General features: G+C 44.8%; 7 protein-coding genes across 7 annotated transcripts; 6 read left to right on the top strand and 1 right to left on the bottom strand.

Moving 5' to 3' along the window:
* Positions 1–509: 509 nt before the first annotated feature.
* Positions 510–1954, top strand: V865_005712 (uncharacterized protein; the record flags this gene model as incomplete). Its single annotated transcript, XM_066229481.1, has 7 exons — positions 510–749; positions 811–922; positions 978–1110; positions 1176–1291; positions 1365–1513; positions 1589–1820; positions 1881–1954. The coding sequence occupies 7 exons, from the start codon at positions 510–512 to the stop codon at positions 1952–1954; spliced, it is 1056 nt and encodes a 351-aa protein (XP_066085578.1).
* Positions 1955–2498: 544 nt separating this feature from the next.
* On the top strand, positions 2499–4245 carry V865_005711 (uncharacterized protein; the record flags this gene model as incomplete). The annotated part of the gene is made up of 3 exons (XM_066229480.1): positions 2499–3283; positions 3333–3718; positions 3821–4245. The coding sequence occupies 3 exons, from the start codon at positions 2499–2501 to the stop codon at positions 4243–4245; spliced, it is 1596 nt and encodes a 531-aa protein (XP_066085577.1).
* A 456-nt stretch (positions 4246–4701) lies between these two features.
* Positions 4702–5370, top strand: V865_005710 (uncharacterized protein; the record flags this gene model as incomplete). Its single annotated transcript, XM_066229479.1, has 1 exon — positions 4702–5370. The coding sequence occupies one exon, from the start codon at positions 4702–4704 to the stop codon at positions 5368–5370; it is 669 nt and encodes a 222-aa protein (XP_066085576.1).
* A 1906-nt stretch (positions 5371–7276) lies between these two features.
* Positions 7277–9345, bottom strand: V865_005709 (uncharacterized protein; the record flags this gene model as incomplete). The annotated part of the gene is made up of 10 exons (XM_066229478.1): positions 7277–7417; positions 7486–7614; positions 7703–7833; positions 7915–8036; positions 8103–8122; positions 8181–8530; positions 8638–8827; positions 8889–9086; positions 9165–9227; positions 9295–9345. 10 exons carry the CDS (start codon positions 9343–9345, stop codon positions 7277–7279), a joined length of 1395 nt encoding a protein of 464 aa, XP_066085575.1.
* A 1151-nt stretch (positions 9346–10496) lies between these two features.
* On the top strand, positions 10497–12453 carry V865_005708 (uncharacterized protein; the record flags this gene model as incomplete). Its single annotated transcript, XM_066229477.1, has 4 exons — positions 10497–10617; positions 10690–10930; positions 10997–11447; positions 11509–12453. The coding sequence occupies 4 exons, from the start codon at positions 10497–10499 to the stop codon at positions 12451–12453; spliced, it is 1758 nt and encodes a 585-aa protein (XP_066085574.1).
* A 515-nt stretch (positions 12454–12968) lies between these two features.
* Positions 12969–17582, top strand: V865_005707 (uncharacterized protein; the record flags this gene model as incomplete). Its single annotated transcript, XM_066229476.1, has 21 exons — positions 12969–13329; positions 13392–13497; positions 13562–13739; positions 13804–14647; positions 14741–15014; positions 15071–15151; positions 15256–15465; positions 15554–15709; positions 15776–15835; positions 15918–16012; positions 16083–16108; positions 16170–16239; positions 16302–16379; positions 16443–16502; positions 16561–16638; positions 16704–16799; positions 16873–16925; positions 16988–17145; positions 17222–17298; positions 17358–17395; positions 17514–17582. 21 exons carry the CDS (start codon positions 12969–12971, stop codon positions 17580–17582), a joined length of 3168 nt encoding a protein of 1055 aa, XP_066085573.1.
* Positions 17583–18021: 439 nt separating this feature from the next.
* On the top strand, positions 18022–20412 carry V865_005706 (uncharacterized protein; the record flags this gene model as incomplete). Its single annotated transcript, XM_066229475.1, has 7 exons — positions 18022–18567; positions 18647–19205; positions 19301–19512; positions 19615–19711; positions 19789–20051; positions 20116–20183; positions 20268–20412. 7 exons carry the CDS (start codon positions 18022–18024, stop codon positions 20410–20412), a joined length of 1890 nt encoding a protein of 629 aa, XP_066085572.1.
* Between the last annotated feature and the right edge of the window lie 197 nt (positions 20413–20609).

Below are 20609 nucleotides of genomic sequence, written 5' to 3'. Positions count from 1 at the left end.
GAGTAAATACGAGATCGAGTGGCAAGTCAGGTGGGGAAGGGGAGGTTGCTTGTAGATGAACGAGTACAGTGCTTGTCTCTGTTCAACGGTATGTAATTATGGTGGTAGTGTTAGATACGGTCAATGGTCAAGTGCGCTTCGCTGTCTGTACCATTCCCATGCATGTCATTTCAGCCCGTCGCAGTTTCTCGACATGATAAATCATTTTGTGATCATCCCCGTCGGCCTGGTGAGAATGACGTAATGACAAAGTATCTGACATCAGCACTTTGACACACTTGATTGAATAATCGATCACAGTGTTGCTAATCCATTGATATAAGCATGATTACGTTTTTAGTTCATTCGTCGTTACCAAGATTATCAATCAGAGATTAGATATAAATAAACAGCAATATTCACAAGATAACGTTCTTGTCTATACCACTAGAGTAAGGGCTGAGAGCATTTCCAAATAGCCTTCCTGCGATCACTACTACTTTGTCAATAAGTCAAGCCCGAATTACATCATGTCATCTCAAAAAGTCCTTATCACCGGTCTGAACGGATTCGTGGCACCTCACATCGCTGTCGAGTTCCTCAACAACGGGTGGAACGTGCGAGGTACGGTCAGATCCAACTCCAAGAGAAATTCCACTCTCAATTTACCTTATCTCAAGAAATGGGCAGATCAAGGAAAGTTGGAAGCTGTGATTGTGGAAGATTTCCTTACTTCCGATTGGACCGAAGCGCTAAATGGAGTAGACGCGGTAGGTCATCAGTGAAGCTTGATCATGACGTTAGCGGCTGACATTGTACGATACCGAAAAGGTTGTTCTTGCTGCTTCACCTTTCGACATGACCTTGACTACTTACGAAGAATTCGCTCGTCCTGCTGTTAAAGGCACTCAAAGAATACTGGAGGCTGCTGCAAAGATATCCAGTGAGTCGTTTTCTGTTTTTTTCCCGGGGGCTTTTTTGACGCGAAAATCGTTCAGGCATCAAGGCAGTCGCGTACGTCTCGTCGACAACCGCACTCATGGACTACTTTCAGCCTCTATCCTCGTACGGAGGCAAGCTGGTCACCAAAGAAGATTGGCTGCCCTGGACAGAGGAAGATGCCACCAAAGAGTAAGACTCTTTATGCATGTTACGCCACAACACGAACTGACTTTCATCATCTCCCATTACCTCAGGGGTTTCGCTTCACCTCAATGGTACTGCATTTCCAAAAAGTATGCTGAGCTGAAAGCTAGGGAAACCAAAGAAAAGACCGCAGCGTCTTGGGCTTTGTCTACATACGTCCCTCCAGGTCAGTCAACACGTATATTTCGTCTGCCCGTGGCTAGGTACGGTATGGTATACTGACTTGAGGCTGTTGATAGGTATTTATGGCCCCGTTCAACAGGTCAACGATGCGAAACAGCTTACGAGCCAATTTGGCTCTGACCTCTCCACCACTACACTATACACTGTTCTCTGTGGTGGAGAAGACGCACCGTTGCCTCCCGATTACAATGCTCAATATGTCGATGTGAGTGTCACCTCTGGAGCCCGACTGTGTAGACGTAGATAGTTAGACTGATTGATTTTGATACCATTGGTATAGGTCCGAGATCTTGCAGCAGCAATCTACGCGGGAATCACCAAAGAAGCCACTGGGAGATATATCACTGCAGGCGATCAAATCGTTTTCCAAAGACTTGTGAATATCGCCAGAAAGCTTAGACCTGATTTGGCCAAGTTCTTCCCCAAAGGAGATCCCGAGGCTTCGGAAGTGGTGGTAGATGGTGCCTACAAGTATGATACTTCTCCCAGTCAAATTGAGCTGGGAATCAAATGTAAGTCAACATTCATGAATTCTATCTGAAAAATGACTGATCGATACTTTGGTTCCATAGATCGAACTTTAGAAGATACTGTTCGAGATACCATAGCTAGATTCGAAGAGATGGGAGCCTACAAGTCCGCATAGTGTATGTGGCGGACATAACAGTGATCTTCATCAAGGTAGTGGAATCGGAAAGAATCGACATATGCGACGCCACTGTCTTATGCATTTGGTGAAAAGGTGAAGACAAACCTTCATTTGCCGAACCAGCACATACATAACTGCTAGTCACCTCCTTTGGGTGTACAACGTCATCGATTACAACCGTGTTTATGTTCTGACGTGTGATCTAATGGAGTGTAAGGAAAGGCATCGTCTCGGACCCGATCCTTCCTTTCTCTCGCCGTACCTCCAGAGGGCCTCTCCTTTTTGTTGATTTTTGTCTCAGAACGAACAGAAACGTACTACATCATTGAGTAAAGAGAAGCCAGATGCCGCTTTGCTGACATATGTAACCTCTTCCTACTTCCTCTGCAATCAATAAACTTTTTTTTTATATATTTTTTTTTTTTCCGTGACGTTCAGCAATAACCTTTAGACCTTTCAATCTGACTCCTAAAATATCCCACAGTAAAAGTATTAACACCTTGAAAACTGGCTTCTTCGCCTGTTCGGCTCAGCATACGAAATGCCACAATCATCCTATCTATCCGACCAATCGGTCGAAGATCTCTTAAGTAGCTGGGAACCCGGTACGAAGCTTGATTTGAGCTTGGGCAACTCCTATAATCGTAAAGAGACAGGAATCTCAAGTTGGTTTGCCCAAAGTGACAATCTACAGCGAAGTTCGTCCTCTACTCCAGAATGGTACGATCGCTCGCCCACCCTCGGCTCACAAGCTCCTTCTCTCTCATCGTCTGACAATTCTTTTTCTGATCGAAGTCCACCCACACCAGTTGGATTTCCTGCTATACCCGAGAATGAGCCTCTACCATCCGACGTAATCACCTTTTCTCAGAGTGAGGCATCTTCCAATCGTGATCAACCATCGAACCGATTCGTGTCGGAAGATCGATATACCCGCTCACCATCACCTTTGCCTGATGAGCCACTAGCAGACTCGGTAGAGCAACAAGATTCATTAGAACAAGAGCCCAGAAGACCTAACAAAACGGCTCAGTTACAGGACTGGGATTTCCAGTGGTCAAGACCACGTCCAACATCACAGACTAGATCAGACTCGGCTCAGTCATATGTTTTGGAAAGCGATCATGGTCGTTCACCTATCTCCACTTCTCCTTTTCCATCTTTCCACGAAGGTAGCCCTGCACCTTCGTTTTCCGGATTCTCCGGTGCTTGGTCTCCCTCTTCCGAAAGGTCGACCCCTGCGCCATCTATACCAGCTGGCGGTCGGAACAGCAGCGCGTATACAGGTCTTCAGCGAGGGAGTGTAACGCATGGACGAGGTTACAGGTAAGTGATCTGTGCTGGATCGTCTACCGCACTGATGTGACCCCACTAGATCATCTCCAAGTGTGGCTTCCTCAGGTGCGAGTTCATTCTCATCGGAACAGTCTCAAGGTAGTTACAAGCTCAGACCGACATTGGACCCCAATTCGGCGTACAGTCGGTTAATCCTCGATAGGGAAAATCGACCTGACGGCACCGCCTCGGGAGTTTCTGAAGACCGTGTACTTCCAAGTATATCAGCTTGGGCTAAACAGTCGGCGAAACAGAAGGGAAACACAAATAGAGGATATCACAGAGGACTAGATAGTGTTAGATCAAAATTTCATTCAAGTACGCCTGGGTTGACTACGATTGAACGAACTGACCCGGAGACGGAGGCATTTTGGAGTAGGATGGAACAACATTCAGCTAAACAAATTCAAGAACTCAAGAGGTCTCGTAAGTTTTTTCTGGTCTCGTAGCTGTTAAGTAAGTGGATCGTTGAAATTGATGAGATGGGTGGCAATAGGTCGATCGCGTCAAAGATCAGCTCTGGGATAGCCTCTCAAGTGAGAAGCGTTTTCAAGAGATTTTCACACGATTATAATTCCTATGTGGACAGAAAGGATAAAGATAAGGTTGCAATGGCGAATAATGGGGAGAGCGGGAGATCCGAAAAGAAGAGAAAATGGTTTGGAAACCGTAAACGTAATAAAGTAAAAAGTAACTCATCAATCTCAACAACCCCGGATTCAAGTACAAGTATAATTTACTCACCGATATCACCTGGCTATGAAGATCCACCTAATATACCCTCCAGAAACTCGTCGATAAGATCCTCAAGTTCTACTTACACAGTCTCATGCGATACATCTTCTACTCGGTCGAGAATTTCGACCAGTAGAGCACCTATTTTGATGCAGGACGATGATTGGCTAGGACGTGGTGGGCTGGGTATGGATGTGGATCAACTTGATAGAGAGTAAAGCTTCCATTGTACTGTGTCTGTAAAGATTATCAATTATTGTTGTGTTTTGACAAATGTATCTTCTTATAATTCTTTCTCAGTTTCAGGTCGTGTGGCACTTCCGAGCTATTGATATTCGCTCTTCCACTGCCTGCACCAGCGAGCGTGCTCACTCATGCGCTGATGTATGACGATAATCATGCCTCTGATCTCACTCAGATATGCTATCTCCTTTATACTCCTCTGACATGCGGCTCGGGGCTGAAAGGATCTTTTTCGAATAGGTACGTATCACGGGAGGTCGTGATGGTCTTTCTCTCCACGATATCGTTATTATCTCCTTACTCATAGTCAAGTCTACCTGGGACATCGTGACAAGTTACTTGCACGATCGTGACCACGTACACTGCATCAGGTATCCGACAAGCTCCTCTTCAGACCTCAGTCTCAAGCAAATTCGCTGAATGCAGTACAGATGTCATTACATGAGTTCATCAAGTCTGAAGACGACCGAAACCTACTCTCCTCTCATATCACCCCCACCAATTCTAGCCCGCCGTTCTACAATCAACATCAACATGAACAGCAACAACCATTATCTCAAGCGTTCTCTAAACTTTCATTGACATCCAGCGATACTCCAAGCGTATCACTTGGTCCCCAAGCCAGAACACCTGTCACTTTCTTTGTGGGTACAGATCCCAAAAACCAACTCACCTCTCGTCACGATGGTAGATGTGAAATCATAGGAATCGCAGTAGAATACGGATCTGAGGAGGAGGTCGACGACAAAGAGGAAGAGGAAGAAGGTGAAATGACCATAATCGACATAAGTGGAGGGAACGATCATATTCCCGAAGGATTATCAGATGATCATACGTATGGACTCCTTGAAGCAATAGCCTTACGACTCAGATCACAAAGAAGAAGATCTTACAGAGGAGTCAATTTGGGTTCAACATTAAGTTCGAGTGGAGTATCCAAATCACGCTTGAGATCGCACCCCTCATGTAAGTCTTCAGGGAGTTCATACGAGGAAATTTCACTGAGAGCACATACCGATCTGGATACGATAGAGGAAGAGGATCCAAGGACGATAGAAGTGGAGAATTACCCTTTCGATTCGTTGCAATCCGACCATTAGGCGAGGACCGATTCTACCTCAAGGTGAATCCTACATATATATGAATATATATATATATTCATGCAATCTTGGACCATTTGCAGTATACATTATATTGGCCTTTATCTCCTTCAACTGTCCCCTGTGTACCTTCTACACCGTTACGTTCATGTATAACAGCAGTGCCATTAGTGACACTTGCTTCAGATTACTCTGAGTTGCTCTGCAGAGATTACAAGTGTGCATCCGGCTGCATGTGTGGCACAGATCTTCCCTTTGTCCCCTCCTACTGCATAAAAGGAGGGATGAAATAACCCATGTCGGGACTTGGGGGAGAATTTTCCAGCAGCTGATATGAACAGACCTGCCATACAGGATCGGTCGTGGGTACAACACGAGGTCTGATCTGTATTGCAGGTCAACAACAATATCTTACATGATTCTTCTTCCCACCTTGTAATCAGCATCTCCTTTCTTCACCAAATATACTCCCGTAGACGATGTCAAATACCTGTGATTCCCTCTTGGGAACAACCCTAATCCACTCAATCGATCAATAAATCTTCTCATATCCCAATTTTTACCGACTCATCTCTCAGGGAAACAATCAAACTCGACAGTCTTACAGATGCAGATGCAGATGTAGAATTTCAATTTGATCCCCTCGGCAGTCCAGTTATCAGTCCATATCCTTCCGATACCGAGCCCGAGCAGGAGCAGGAGCAGGTCGAAGGAGACTCGTCACTGTCGAGAGCAACAAATGGTGGTATGTCTGAATCCGAGACTATGTCCATATCTCGATCGGATAATTTCGTATATACTTATATGAGTTGCTCAGAAGTTTGGGAAGGTGATGATATTGAGAGATCTTATCATTCATATGATCCCAATGATTTCGATCTGGAGCCGATAGAAGAGGAAGAGGTAGATGGGGAAGAGAAACGTAGGGGAAGGCGAAAGGATCGGGTCAGCAGATGAGAATGATAAGTACTTGTACTTTTGACAAGATTTACAGTATATGTTATTGTACTACAGTTCCAATGGATATAGTGATGGGCGATCCATTCTGATTCATACGGGCATATATTCATTCGTCTTCTTTGGTACAGGAGCTATCACTCCTGGGGTATAGTGGAATCTAAAAGCCACAAGCTTTGGTAATTTGCGGTAAGAGTGTTTTTCTAATCATGTAAAATCTCACGTCAGCTTGTAACCTTTCGAAGACACTTACAGACATTGCCGTACTTACTTCCATTGATCGTTGCACCAATACCATCCAAGTTCATGTACCTGTATCAGCCCTATCATCCTGTCTATACATATTGATCTATACATATTGATCCATGGAATGACATTGCCTCGTAGATGGTCGACTCACTTGATGACCCGTCTTTCCATCTACTGCATTGCCCCAATCCCTCTCGCTAATCTTCATTACGTGATAGAAAAGCTGTCTCTTCTGTTCTTTGGTCCATCCTTTTGACGGGGATGGTGAGGATGATGAGCTCCCGTTGTCGGAGAAGGATTGCTGATTTTTACGAATAGCAGGCATCGTATATCTGTCGTGGTGATGCTGAACATGAATTCAGATGTATCGTCAGCTCAATACCCGTATCTTTCAGCGTTGTGTTTGGTCGACTCACCTTGTTATCCCTAAGGTAGACTATGAGTAAGGTTGATCGTACTGATATGGAGTATATGTGTTTCTCAAGCTAATAATGAACGAATTCTTCGTTAGGACGGAGAAAACAATTCGATTACATGTTCAAGATATCGTCCATCCACAAGAGGTCAGTTTCATGATAGATATGTCAGTATGATCGACATACCCATCACTTGGATACCATATACCTCACATCACGTCGGCTTTAGCTCAATAAACATGTCATACTATACATGAAATTCATACAAAACCGTTTCCTCTACTTTACAATTTCGCTTTCAGCTTCCCATCTTTCCTCAACAACCTATCACTTTCCTTCTTAACCTTCTCAGATCTCTGCCTGAGCCCTTCAACTCTTTTCAGCTCATTCTTGCCGATCTGTTGAATATGAACCTCATCCGGCCCCTGTACACGATGAAATATCCCATCAGCTCTTTTCCCCATAATGAACAATGAATGAAAGCAAAATTCACATCAGCATATCTGAGTGTTCTCAGACTCGCATAATAGTATGCCAGTGGCGTATCCTCCGATACACCCTCTGCACCATGTACTTGCATAGCTCGATCGATCACCTTCAGAGCCATACTTGGTACGGTAAACTGCTCATCCCACATCAGCTACTGTGATCGTTCCGTCGTCTGCAGAAGGGACTGAAGGCAGCCGTTCAAGATTGGGTAGTACACTTACCTTAGCAATACCTATATCTTGCATGGCCCCTTTAGCACCACCTATATCAATCCTCCTAGCGGCTGCTAGGACCAACAATCTAGCCGAATCGATTTCAGCTCGAGAATGGGCTATATCGGCCAGGACAGTACCTGTTTGTCGTACAGCATCAGCGATGTGGAAGGAACTCAGTTATGTCATTCGCTCTAAGTGCCGAAGGGAACAAGACCTACCGTGCTCCCTGAGGTATTTACCAAAAGTCTTCCTATTAGGGTCCGACACCCTCAGTAAGATTATATCCAAAGCTCTTGAAGCTATACCGATGCTTCTCATACAGTGATGCAATCTTCCTGGTCTATACACATAACCAACCGATATCAATCAGCTGATGCCTCAATTTTGTTATCAGGGATCATCTTACCCCAATCTAGCTTGTACAATCTATTGACAAAGACGATATATTCAGCTGATCATCATAGAAGCGAGGGCTTCAACCCACCTCGAACCCCCTGCCCAATCCTGCCTTTCCACCTACAACCCCACTATCGACATCGATCTCTACTCCATCGTAGACCACCTCGCAATGACCCTCAGGCGCATCATCATATCCAAACACCGTGAGTGGTCTGACAATCTTCACACCTTTTGATCGTGGATCAACCAATACTAAAGAATGTCTTTTGTGCGGAGAGGGGTTTTTGGGGTCTGTCACCGCCAAGACGATATGGATGACGTTTCGAGGATCGCCTGCGCCTGTGATCCACCATTTATGACCTTTGACCGATAGCTTGCCCGAGGAGGATGGGAGGGCGGTGGTATTGCGTAGATTGGTGGCGTCTGATGAGGCGACTGGGTACGGTACAAAGTTTGATCAGACCAGTCTTATATGAAAGATCGAAGGGGACGGTCAGGTTGATCGGGGATGTGATTTTGAGAGATGATCTCAATATACTCACCTCCATACTCTGTCATTGAGAAACTACTCCTGATCTCTCCTTTTAACAATGGTACGAGATACTTCTCTTTCTGCTGTGGCGTACCAAATCTAGCCAGTACTTCCATATTACCCGTGTCGGGAGCCGAACAGTTGGTAGCTTGAGGAGCGAGTATAGCTGAATGTCCCATTATTTCAGCCATTACGGCGTACTATAGCGACATGTTAGTCCTTCCTCGATGATATCTTCCATTCGTCCGAAGGATGACCCACCTCCAAGTTACTCAATGCACCACCTTCTCCACCCGCCATTCCCTGGAAATCACCACCACTCAACCACAGATTCCATAATCCCAATTCTTTAGCTTTGACCTTGAGCTTCTCTAAGACAGGAGGTATTGATGCCCATCTAGTTTCGGGGGAGTTTGGTATCTGAGCGTGAAATAGCTTTTCGGACGGTAGGACATCGTTCTGTGCATTCGGCCGGTGAATCAGTCTGATGAAACTCCCCTAGACACTACTGCATAAACTAGAATATGAAAAGCTCACCTCCATGAACTCGATGAGTTTGATCAGTAGATCCTTAGCTCGGGGAGAGAAGAGCGGTTCGACCTGATCAATTCCTTATGATCAGCTTCAATCGATGTTTCACGCTTTTGTAAAGTAACGAAGTACATACCAGAGACCATGCACCTGCCGACACATACTTGAGTACAGGATGATCTGCCATCTTGATTCGTCTCTTGATTGATATCGAATACTCTGATCCAGCTCAACAACTGATGTCAACAACAGATGTCAAAATCGAGCATTGCCAGTCGTCTCCTCGATGATGGTGATCCCGGTCAAATTGCATCTCACTTAACCGGGTCATCAAGTAAACTGGGTCATTCAATTAAAGATATGATGTGAGAATCCACGGGCGCTTCCAAATTTAACTTTTGTTTCTGTCCCCATCTAATCGTTATCTCGGACATGACCCTGAAATCAACAGTTGACCTTTGGGTGGCAAATTCCTGAATTCGCCGAATCATGGGATTCATCGGTGGGGGTCAATTTGGGCGTTGATCAAGTGGGGATGTTGTATTTGCGTGTCGATTGTTGCATCTGTGGGTAAAACGATGTTGACGATTCTAATTGTAATCCACTAAGAAGCATCGCATGAGGACGTAGATCCCACTTTCCACCTACACGTCAGAGTCAGGCTGGTCAGCGCGTTCTTCCATCCCCAAGGAGATATTCACCGAGTTGCTCCCGGTCTGTTCCACGTCGAATTGCTGATCAACTTTCAATGAGCTCGAGCTGATGACGCTGATGACGATCTCTCCCGATGTCCAACGCATGTCCAACGCGAATCGTTCCTTTGCATTTCAGAATGAGCAAACGCCTTTGGATACGAGTACCGCTTGATTGTATGAGACCGATCAACTCCGATCGTCATCAAGGGAAGCGACACGCGGTCTACACGTGTACATCCCCAACGAAATGGTCTTCTCAGTGATGGATTGGCATGGATCAATCGTGGATTATCGAATGGATCAGTTTCCCATCCCATCAATGCGTTGTGGAGCAACGTAATATCACCAAGAAAATCATAGGGGACCATGCATGGAGATGAGTTGGAATCTGACTGCTGTCGAACAGTTAAATGCTGTTTGGTCACTCTGCATTTCTCATTTAAATACTCTTCTTCATCCCTCATCCTCTTCTCTTTCCCCGATTCTCCTCTCATCTTAAAACTCGTTTGGATAGCTGATCCCATCCAAGGCATCCTTTCACTGAACCTATATCGCATAACCTTCTATCTCAGTAACGGCCATCACCAAAGTTTTCATTTATTCATCGTTGCCACTCGATCAACTGACTAAACGACATATCAACATGTCGACCGCCACTGCTCCTCAGACACCACCCCCAGCAGAGTTGAGAGAAAGAAGGCCTTCTCCTGTGGACAAGCTCGACCCAGCTTTCGAACCTACCACACCTGAGAAGGAAAAATCTAGTGAGTCAGCTATTTGAGTGGCTATATGGATCACCAGAAGAAGCCAAAGCTGACATATCTGACCATCTTTAGCCCTTAACAAGCTCGCTGGAGTACACAACATCAAACCCACTTTTGAACCTTCTGACCGACATATCCCAGACAACTATGTCACCTACACCATTCAACACCAGAAATACCTTCCTCCAGTAACATGGAAAACCCTGCTTCAGAATATCCAATGGATTTCTTTCCTCGCTCTGACCATTACCCCCTCCATCGCTATCTACGGTATCTTCACCACCGCTTGGAACACCAAGACAGCAATTTGGAGGTGAGTTTATACTTTTTGGACATCTACGTGTAAACTCCGCGCTGACTTCACTTGTCCTCGTTTCAGTGTGATTTACTACTTCATCACCGGTCTCGGTATCACGGCAGGATATCATCGACTTTGGGCTCACCGAGCATACAATGCCTCTGTCCCCTTGCAATTCGCTTTAGCTCTTGCTGGTGCTGGTGCTGTGGAAGGATCAATCAAATGGTGGTCGAGAGGACATCGAGCTCATCACCGATACACCGATACCAAACTTGATCCTTACTCGGCCCACGAAGGTTTCTGGCACTCTCACGTTGGATGGATGTTGGTAAAACCTAGAGGAAAGATTGGCGTCGCCGATGTATCTGATTTATCAAGAAACAAGGTCGTCAGATGGCAACACAAGAACTACGTTCCTCTCATCTTCACCATGGGTTTCATCGTCCCTACTGTCGTTGCTGGTCTCGGTTGGGGAGATTGGTGGGGTGGATTCTACTTTGCCGGTGCTGCTCGATTGGTCTTTGTTCACCACGTGAGTCCATATCCGCTCCGTTATAACAGATTACAGAGCTGATCAATCTTTCCTTGATTAGTCTACCTTCTGTGTCAATTCGCTTGCTCACTGGCTCGGTGAACAACCTTTCGACAACAAGCACACTCCTAGAGATCACTTCATCACTGCTCTTTGTACCGTTGGTGAAGGATACCACAACTTCCACCATCAATTCCCCATGGACTTCCGAAATGCCATCAAATGGTACCAATATGACCCTACCAAATGGTTCATCTGGACTATGTCTCAATTCAAACTCGCTTCTCACCTCAAGAGATTCCCCGATAACGAAATCAAGAAAGGTCAATACACGATGAAACTCCAAGAACTCCAAGAGCAGGCCGATAAACTTCAATGGCCCAAATCATCCAACGAACTTCCCGTTATCAGCTGGGACGATTTCAAGGCTGAATCGAAAGAACGAGCTTTAGTCGCCGTGCATGGTTTCATTCACGATTGTTCTTCCTTCATTGAGGATCACCCAGGTGGTGCTCACTTGATCAAGAGAGCTATTGGTACCGATGCTACAACCGCTTTCTTCGGTGGTGTTTACGATCACTCGAACGCCGCTCACAACATGCTTGCTATGATGAGAGTCGGTATCTTGGATGGTGGTATGGAAGTTGAACATCTCAAGAGACGACCAGCCGAATCCGTCGCTTCATCTGTTACCAACTCGCCTGTATCATCTGCTTCTGCCTCATCAGTGGATATCCAATCATTGGCTGATCAAGATGAAGATGATCGATTATACCAAACTCAACTCAACTCACAAGGACCCCACCCTAAAGCACCCTTCGGTCAACCTCAAGCTCAAGTCGCCGATCGATGGACGTTATCTGTACCTCCAAGTGAGAAATGGAGGATTGTGCCCACCGTCCCTGAAATCCGACCTGGATTGTTGGGCAGATCTCACTCGCTCGAAAAGATAACGAGGGCCGATTCGCGAGGTGAAACTGCCGAGTTGATTGGTGAGAAGGCTTAAGATTGGGGTTCTGGATTTTGGGTATCTGTTAAATAGGTAGACATTGGGTTTCTTATTCTGTTCACACAATCATCACTCACACTACATTCATTTTCATTAACACGTCATATCGCAATTTACCAACATTCTCTTGTGCATATCTACCGTCTTTTCTTTTCGTCGTCATATATATATATCGTGTGAATGGAATTGAAGTATTCTTATATACATGTTATGGTCGTAGTGGTATATACAAAAATGAAGACATGAATAAAACTTATATGATCACATCGTACAGTGTGCCTGAGTGGCAAAGAGAAATAAAGTGATGACGTTTGAGGTGTACGAGTGGTAGATACGATTGCGATTACGATTACGCATTGACGATGAGTAAGTTGACTTGAATGTGACACAACAATCATCCCTCCTTCTCATCCCTATCCTTGACCTCAGCCTGCAGATCAGTCTGAACAGACCCACAACAACGCATCGAACTAGTAAGAAGGGCTCAGAAGTAAATAGTCGAGCATTGAAAGATGTTCGATCCAGACTTCTCATCATCTTCATCAACGAAATACAACGATATCAACTTATCTACCTCTCAGTCAACCTCTTCTACTGCATTATTAAGTAACATAAGGGTGGAAAGGGAACTGAGAGAACGAAAGAAGAAAGAGCAGAATTGTGCGATTACGATACAGCGAATATGGAGAGGGAGAAGGATAGCCAGGAGGTTTAGAGATGATTTGATCTCTCGTTTGGAAGATGATGATGATGATGTGGAAAGGGTAGGAAGGGGACTGGTGCTTTTGCTTAAAGATGGATGGGGAGCCGATAGATATAGACTGGAGGGGCTGGTGGGGAAATGGTGTGAAAAGGCATTGAAGAAGGATAATGGTAAGTTAGTTTAGAAGTGGTGCGTGACAGAGCTTCAGCTTACAAGAGATACGTTGAAATAGATGGAATACATAGATCCATCTTCCCGCTCAGTAAAGATGGAGATTGGTCGATTATTTTGGGATTGTTGAGTGCAAGGATACTGCAGCTGGTCAATCTCAACCCTACGTAAGTTCTTGAGATCAATACTAAGCAGTATTATCTGCTCTGATCCAATGTCGTGTATGATTAGATCTACATCGACGTCTGTCCTGCTTGCGGCTCTCGAGAGTGTATTTGATCCAAAATCATATTCTCATCTCTCTCAGGAAACACAGAATTATGCAAAAGAGACCTTCGTCGGGATTGTAGAAAGTAGATCATGGGTCGAAACGATCGTGCAAAGCATAGAGCAGCTTATAGCTCTCAATGTGAGTTAAACGATCCTTAATGGCATATGAATACATGTGCTTACAATGTGATTTTCCTATCCAGCTACCAAAGAAGAAACACCCATCCCTGATCCCACTGATCAGACTTCTCACCGCACCTTTCTCACTCATCCCTCCTGCATCGACTTCACCACTCATCCCTCCCTTGATCAACCACCTCCTCGCTATACCTTCATTACCTTCTTCACTTCCCATCCCAGCCTTGTCACACTTATCTACCCACCTCAACCTCTTCACCCTCCTACTTCCCTATGCCTCTCAGAACTCCCAAGTACTGAAAGAAGGTAGATTGGATGGTGAGATTGGCAAAACCTACTTTTTGGCTAATCTAACGACGTTCGGTATAACAGGTGGGATGTTATCGAGGTTCGGAGTAGGGGGGATAAGCAACTGGATGAACGTTATTGGTAATGTTCTCAAAGACGTCAATGAAGGATGGGGTAAATGGGTTGATGGATTGTTAGATGATAACGATACGGAAATGAATGGTATACCAATATTGGTAGATAGCGATGAAGAAGATGAGGAGGATCAAGATGACGGACCATCAAATAAAGTTGTACCAATCAAACAGAATAAACAACCGAGACGCATCCAGCTACCTAAAGCGATCTCAAACAAGGTGGTAATTCTAGCTACACCACAACATCTTTCTACACTTACTACACATATTATCCAACCTTCTTCAAAGACTCCTCAATCGTTTATTAATGATTTCTCGATGTTCTGCGCAGGACTGCTGAGCGCTTTTAGAGGTAGTCCGAAATGGGAGAATGTATTAGATTCCTTATTGAGTAAAGGACTAATTAGGAGGATATGGAGAGAAGGGGTGAGGGGGAGATGGATGGGATCAGATCAGAAAGAAGCTTGGGATGGGTTTAGTGATAGTAAGTTATAATCTTTAGCTCCATCCCGTTGACAGGCCTGCCCATTCTATATTTGATGTGCCATCTGGCTAATGTCTTATGTCCCGGTGACAGACGCCAATGCACCAGCCCTCATTCTCCTCACATACGTATACAACCATTACCTCCTGCTCACACCAGACGATGAATTCTTCTCTACTACTTCCAATGCTCTTTCAACAGATGAGATACTTGAACTCGCGGGTATATGGAGAGATCTAGCCTTCTGGGGATATATGACTGGAGTCAGCGGGAGTGGCATTTCAAGTGGACCTGCCACCACCAGGATGGGAAACGAAGAGATCAGGGGATTATTCACTAGAGGAGTTACGAGAGTCGTAGAAAGGAAGTGAGTGAAGCGTGTTGATGTGATCGCATAATGATAAGCTAATGTGATGGACTCAGTGCTCGACGTCAGTTCGCTGATCCAGATTTTTGGACGATGAAATCGCAATTAGACTTAAGAGGATTTGTAGATGCTGCCGTGTAAGTGAAAGTTTGGCGTACCGTTCTATCTGGTGTATACAGCAACATTAGGTGATATTGATGGAAAAAAATCTCTAAACTGACAATTGGGCTAATCATGACAGATTCGAAGATGCCGAATTGACTTCTGCAAACAACGAGGGTATGGATATCGAGATGAACGATTCGTCAAGTTTACCTCGATGGGCTAGAGCTCGACAGCGATTTACAAAGAGACAGATGGCCTATATCTCACCTAGATTGGGATTGTTGAATAATTTACCGATGAGCGTACCGTTTCAGACTAGATTGGAAGTTTTCAGGAAATTCATCGAGTAAGTTACACCATGTAGCAGCTGGGTGATGAAAGACGTCTCATCATATACATCAGCTGGATATTGACGATTGGGTTTGTTCATGCAGATCCGATCAAGATAGATTAGGACTTGATTACCATAGCAGGCGACAGAGGAATTACGCGAAGATAAGGAGAAGTCATATCGCCCAAGATGGATTCGATGAGTTGGGTAATTTGGGTCCGGCGTTGAAAAGTAGAATAGAAATTACTTTTGTCGATCAGTGAGTATATCAGCTATCCAAGCATCGCTAGTAATGCGGTGGTAGCTGATCTGTTGCGTAATGTAGACATGGGATGACGGAGGCTGGGATTGATGGCGGTGGATTGTTCAAGGAGTTTTTGACAAAGTATGCGTTCTGCTCAGCTCCCTCGATATGGTCGTGTGAATGTGACGTTCTAACTGATTTTTGGATCCCGTTGTGATAATAGCTTGTCGAAAGAGGTTTTCGACACCAATCGAGGACTATGGCTTGCTACCGATCAGAATGAGCTGTATCCCAATCCTCACTCTTACGCTACAGAATGTCAGTCTGCTCCTCACGGCTAATACGCCCTAGACTTCGTAGAAACGGCAGCTGACTTGTGTTTCGACAGCCCATCAATTGGAATGGTACCGATTTGTGAGCTTCGTTCAGAGTTGCATATTGCAATCGAAAGCTGACATTTCGATTTGGTGTGTAGATCGGTCAAGTACTTGGTAAAGCAATGTATGAAGGGATCTTGGTCGATGTGTCATTCGCCGACTTTTTCTGTACGTCTGCTGCTGAGAGAGAGAGCCGATTAACAAAGAAGGAAAGCTGACCAGTAATGTAGTGGCTAAATGGCTAGGAAGACAATCTTATCTTGATGATTTGAGTTCATTGGATAAAGAACTGTATAAAGGGTTAATAAGTGAGTTTAACACATGCACTTGATTGACATGCCCATGCTGAAAGTATATCATCTGTATGGTAGTACTGAAGAATTACCCCAAACCTGAGGAACTGGCATTGAACTTTGCTATAACTGAAGACGGTAAGCTTCCATCGCATCTTCAAAAATAGATATCGAGCTGATGCCGTGTGCGACATAGACTTTGGTGTGAAACGTACAATTGACCTGGTACCTAACGGTTCAGAAATCGCTGTTACTGCTGAAAACAGACATGAGTGTGAGTGTGAAGTTCAGCTGCTTCGAGACATCGGTCCATGATATTGGCTGATTATCGGTAATTAGACATTCAATTGGTCTGCAAGTACAAGCTGGACAGACAGATCTCCGCACAGAGCAGAGCATTCTTCAATGGGTTATCGGATCTCATTGATGCTAAGTGTATGTTATTAGCTTTCATTGGCAGTATTGGCGGTTTTGCACTGACGAGTAGCTAATACTTATCTGAATATAGGGCTAAGGATGTTCGATCAACAAGAATTACAACAACTTATAGGTGGAGAAGAGGTGAGATCCTTTTAAAATCTGCCTTCGTCTCTATGATAGCTGATTTGACATGTATTACGCAGACGCTAATCGATATCGATGATCTCCGAGCACACTGCTCGGTCGATGGTTTCCCGAATGATACCACCCCTCGATTGTTCTGGAAGGTAGTCAAGGGATTTACGCAGGACCAGAGGAGGGCTTTGTTGAGGTTTGTCACCAGTTGCTCTAGACCACCCTTGTAAGTGACTTTCCCATTCTCCGGATAGTCCAGTTGTCGAAGGTGGGTCGGACTGGAGCTGATGAACGATGATTAGATTGGGTTTCGGATATCTGTACCCTAAGTTTGGTGTCAAGTTCAACGGCAATGATACGTCTAGATTACCTTCGGCTTGTAAGTGTTTCCTTTTGTCAAGGGTGTTGTGCTATGAGCTGATGGGTATATGAAAATAGCCGCTTGTTTCAATCTACTCAAATTGCCGGGTTATACGGTAAGTCTAACAAAACTTTCCATCGAGCTTCTATATCCTCAATGTTCGACGTGCCCTCTTACAATCGGTGGTCAGTGAGAGTTGAATGCCTTCTGACTGACCATTGGCCTACTTATAGACCGAGCAATCACTTCGTACCAAATTACTCCAAGCCATCACTTCCGGAGCTGGATTTGACATGTCATAGGTGTAACGTTTACAATCAATTCCATTGTTCCTCTTTTCATCATTTCCCCTTTTCAACGCACGATCCCGCGAATTTATACCAATGTACATACATCCATTACTTAAGTACACTGTATACTCGGTTGTGAATTTACCATATCATCCTATGCATGCATCCGTCTTGTATATATGTATATACCAGTGTATTGGCTTTACTCGGTTTATCGGAATGCCACGTGTGAGTGCGATCGAGACCTGAATGAGGACTCTCAGATAGAACCGGTAACTGCGCGTAACATCCATATGGAGTGACGATATTGGAAAACTTGGCGGTAAACATATATGACACTCACTCATTTCGACATCTTGTACAATCAGGCAGTAAACATATTCTTGGAGCATACATTGAGCAGGAGCTTCGAGAGTCATACTGTCCGCTGGTATCATCCAAAAGATACACCATGTCACCGATCCTCAAGCGAGATATCTCCGAACAATATCGACAAGCCAAACGACTGGCTTCCGCGACTCTCGGCTCATCATCCAACGATAACTTATATAACAACTATGAAAGGGTATATGAAGACGATTTAGGAGAGGGCTCGTCTGGTAGTAGTAGTAGGAAGAACGAGGGATTTTCGAATAGCTCCTCGGCGAGACAGGGTATAGGAGTGGATAAGGGGGAGGATGAAAGTGCTTTTCCAACTTGGAAGGGGAGTACTACTCCGCAGATGTCTAATGGATCTTGGAAAGGGAAAGGGAGAGGTACGAGGCAAGGAGACCATACGAGGATAGCCGCGGCCGAAGAGTATGAGTTGAATGACAGTCTGGACAAGGATGAGGAATATATCAAAAGGTCAGACTCGATATCAATTGATGAAGATCAGGATAAACCTATACGATCTAGGAGGTTGGATATGGATTATGCTGAACCGGACGATGGAATACGGAATACCAATTTGAAGGGGATAGGTAAATGGAGGGATTTAAGGAGTCTCTTGTTAGAAGTGAGTCATGGTATCCAATTTCCCTATAGAGCTACTGGTAACTCTTGCAGTTCCTGATGATTCTTTTCCACTAAATCAGTCAACGCCTTCATTACTCCTCTCGCTGATTGGACTAGTATTCACCGGCGAGCTACTTGAGCATCTCGCAAGATGGCGAGTCTTCCGCCGTGTCGACGAGCTATTCATCCTCGTTCCGATGATAGGTAATCTCAAAGGAAATCTCGAAATGTGTCTATCAGCGAGATTAGGCACTTCAGCCAATATAGGTGAACTGGATCATAAATCCACCAGAAAGAAAATGATCATGGCCAATCTGACCTTGTTGGGTCTACAAGCGCTCTTGATCTCATGTCTAGCAGCGGTAATTTCATTCTTCTTAGGATGGATCACCATCCATCGTTTAGGTGATTCACCGTCATCTGGAGATACCACCACAGTGATCGCACCGCCCGAACCTGAAGATCCAGGATTATCGATGGCTGGTGAAGAGTGGCATGAAGGATATACCAGACCGGGATTCAAGCAGCTTTTAATGGTTTTGGCTACAGGGATGGGCGCAGCAGGGATATCGTCAGCAGTGCTGGGGAGTTTTATGAGTAGTTTGATCGTTCTGGCTAGATGGTGGGGTGCTGATCCTGGTGAGTAATCAGTCCCTCCTAGTACTCATATCTGACTTAACCGAGAATATATTCTTTTTCGCATACGTTCGAGCTGACACCTCCGTGTGGGATAGACAACATCACACCCCCCGTTGCGGCATGTCTCGGGGACTTGCTTACCCTCTTCGTCCTCGCTTTACTGGGTACAGCACTAGTAGGAGCAATGGACACTGTCATACCGCTACTAGCGGTGATCGTCATGTCAATAGCAGCTGGATGGTTCACTAGACGAGTGATGAGGAATGAATGGGTCAAGAATGTAGCTAAAGGTGGATGGGTGCCTCTGGTGAGTTCGAATGGATTGCATCCACTTTTCATAGTTGCTATTTCAAACACAATCAATACTGAAGTCGGTAACTGACACTGATGCCTATAAATGTCGCAATAGATTGGCGCAATGCTCATCTCAAGTGGCACGGGTATGGTCCTAGCTAAAGGTGTAGGGAAGTACCGTGGTTTTGCATTGTTGGCTATCTCCATGACAGGTGAGTAACCTATGAGGTCACATCAACAATGCCCCAAGCGAATATACTGAATATCTCTGGTGTGGCTGTGTAAAAAGGTTTAACGGGTTCGATCGGTGCCATCCACGCCAATAGACTTTCTACCTCGCTTCATACACTACTCCATCCCAAACCGCATTCCGAAACCCTATCGTCTTCAAGCAGCAGTATAAATCATCACGGCTTGACACCTTTCCAAAGCGCTATGACATTATACCTCATTGCTTTCCCATGCCAAGCTGCGTTCCTGGGATTCGTAAGTTGGGCAGGATGGATAGATATCAATTTGGGACTAGCAGGTTGGGCATGTTACGCTTTGACTGTGAGCTGCTATTCGATGGAGTTTCCCCTACGGGAGAAGCTGACTATTGGGGTTTTCTTTGCAGACCGGTATATCGCTAGTGTTGGCTCATTGGATGACCCTGTTCTTCTGGTCCAAAGACTTAGATCCAGAGTGAGTGAACAAGCATGCCCAACAATATACGACAACAGCCACAGATGAAAAGTGTTCAGATTTGCTGATCGTTCACTTTATTAGCTCATACACCTTACCAATCCACTCGGCATTGGTCGATTTCCTAGGTCAACTACTCCTGATGCTCGCATATGAAATTTGTATATGGCAAGGAAAAGATGTTGTAATTCACGATAAGGTTGAACGATTATTTTCACCTCCATCATAGTCATAGCCACTTCCAGATCAATTCAACAATTCACAGATATCTTGTATGTTCATATATAATACGTTTGTACATTCATCCTCGGTACATACTATTTGCAGGCTCAGTAGCATCATGCATATCATATAGCATTGTCTTACGTGACCGAGCAAATAACGCTGTTGGTCCAATGAGTCATATATTGCATTAAAAGGCATCAA

Source organism: Kwoniella europaea, chromosome 1 (assembly GCF_036810445.1).
Source record: "Kwoniella europaea PYCC6329 chromosome 1, complete sequence".
Classification (NCBI taxonomy): Eukaryota; Fungi; Basidiomycota; class Tremellomycetes; order Tremellales; family Cryptococcaceae; genus Kwoniella; species Kwoniella europaea.
Note: the sequence above shows the minus strand (reverse complement) of the source record. Positions and strands in the feature narration are given on the sequence as shown.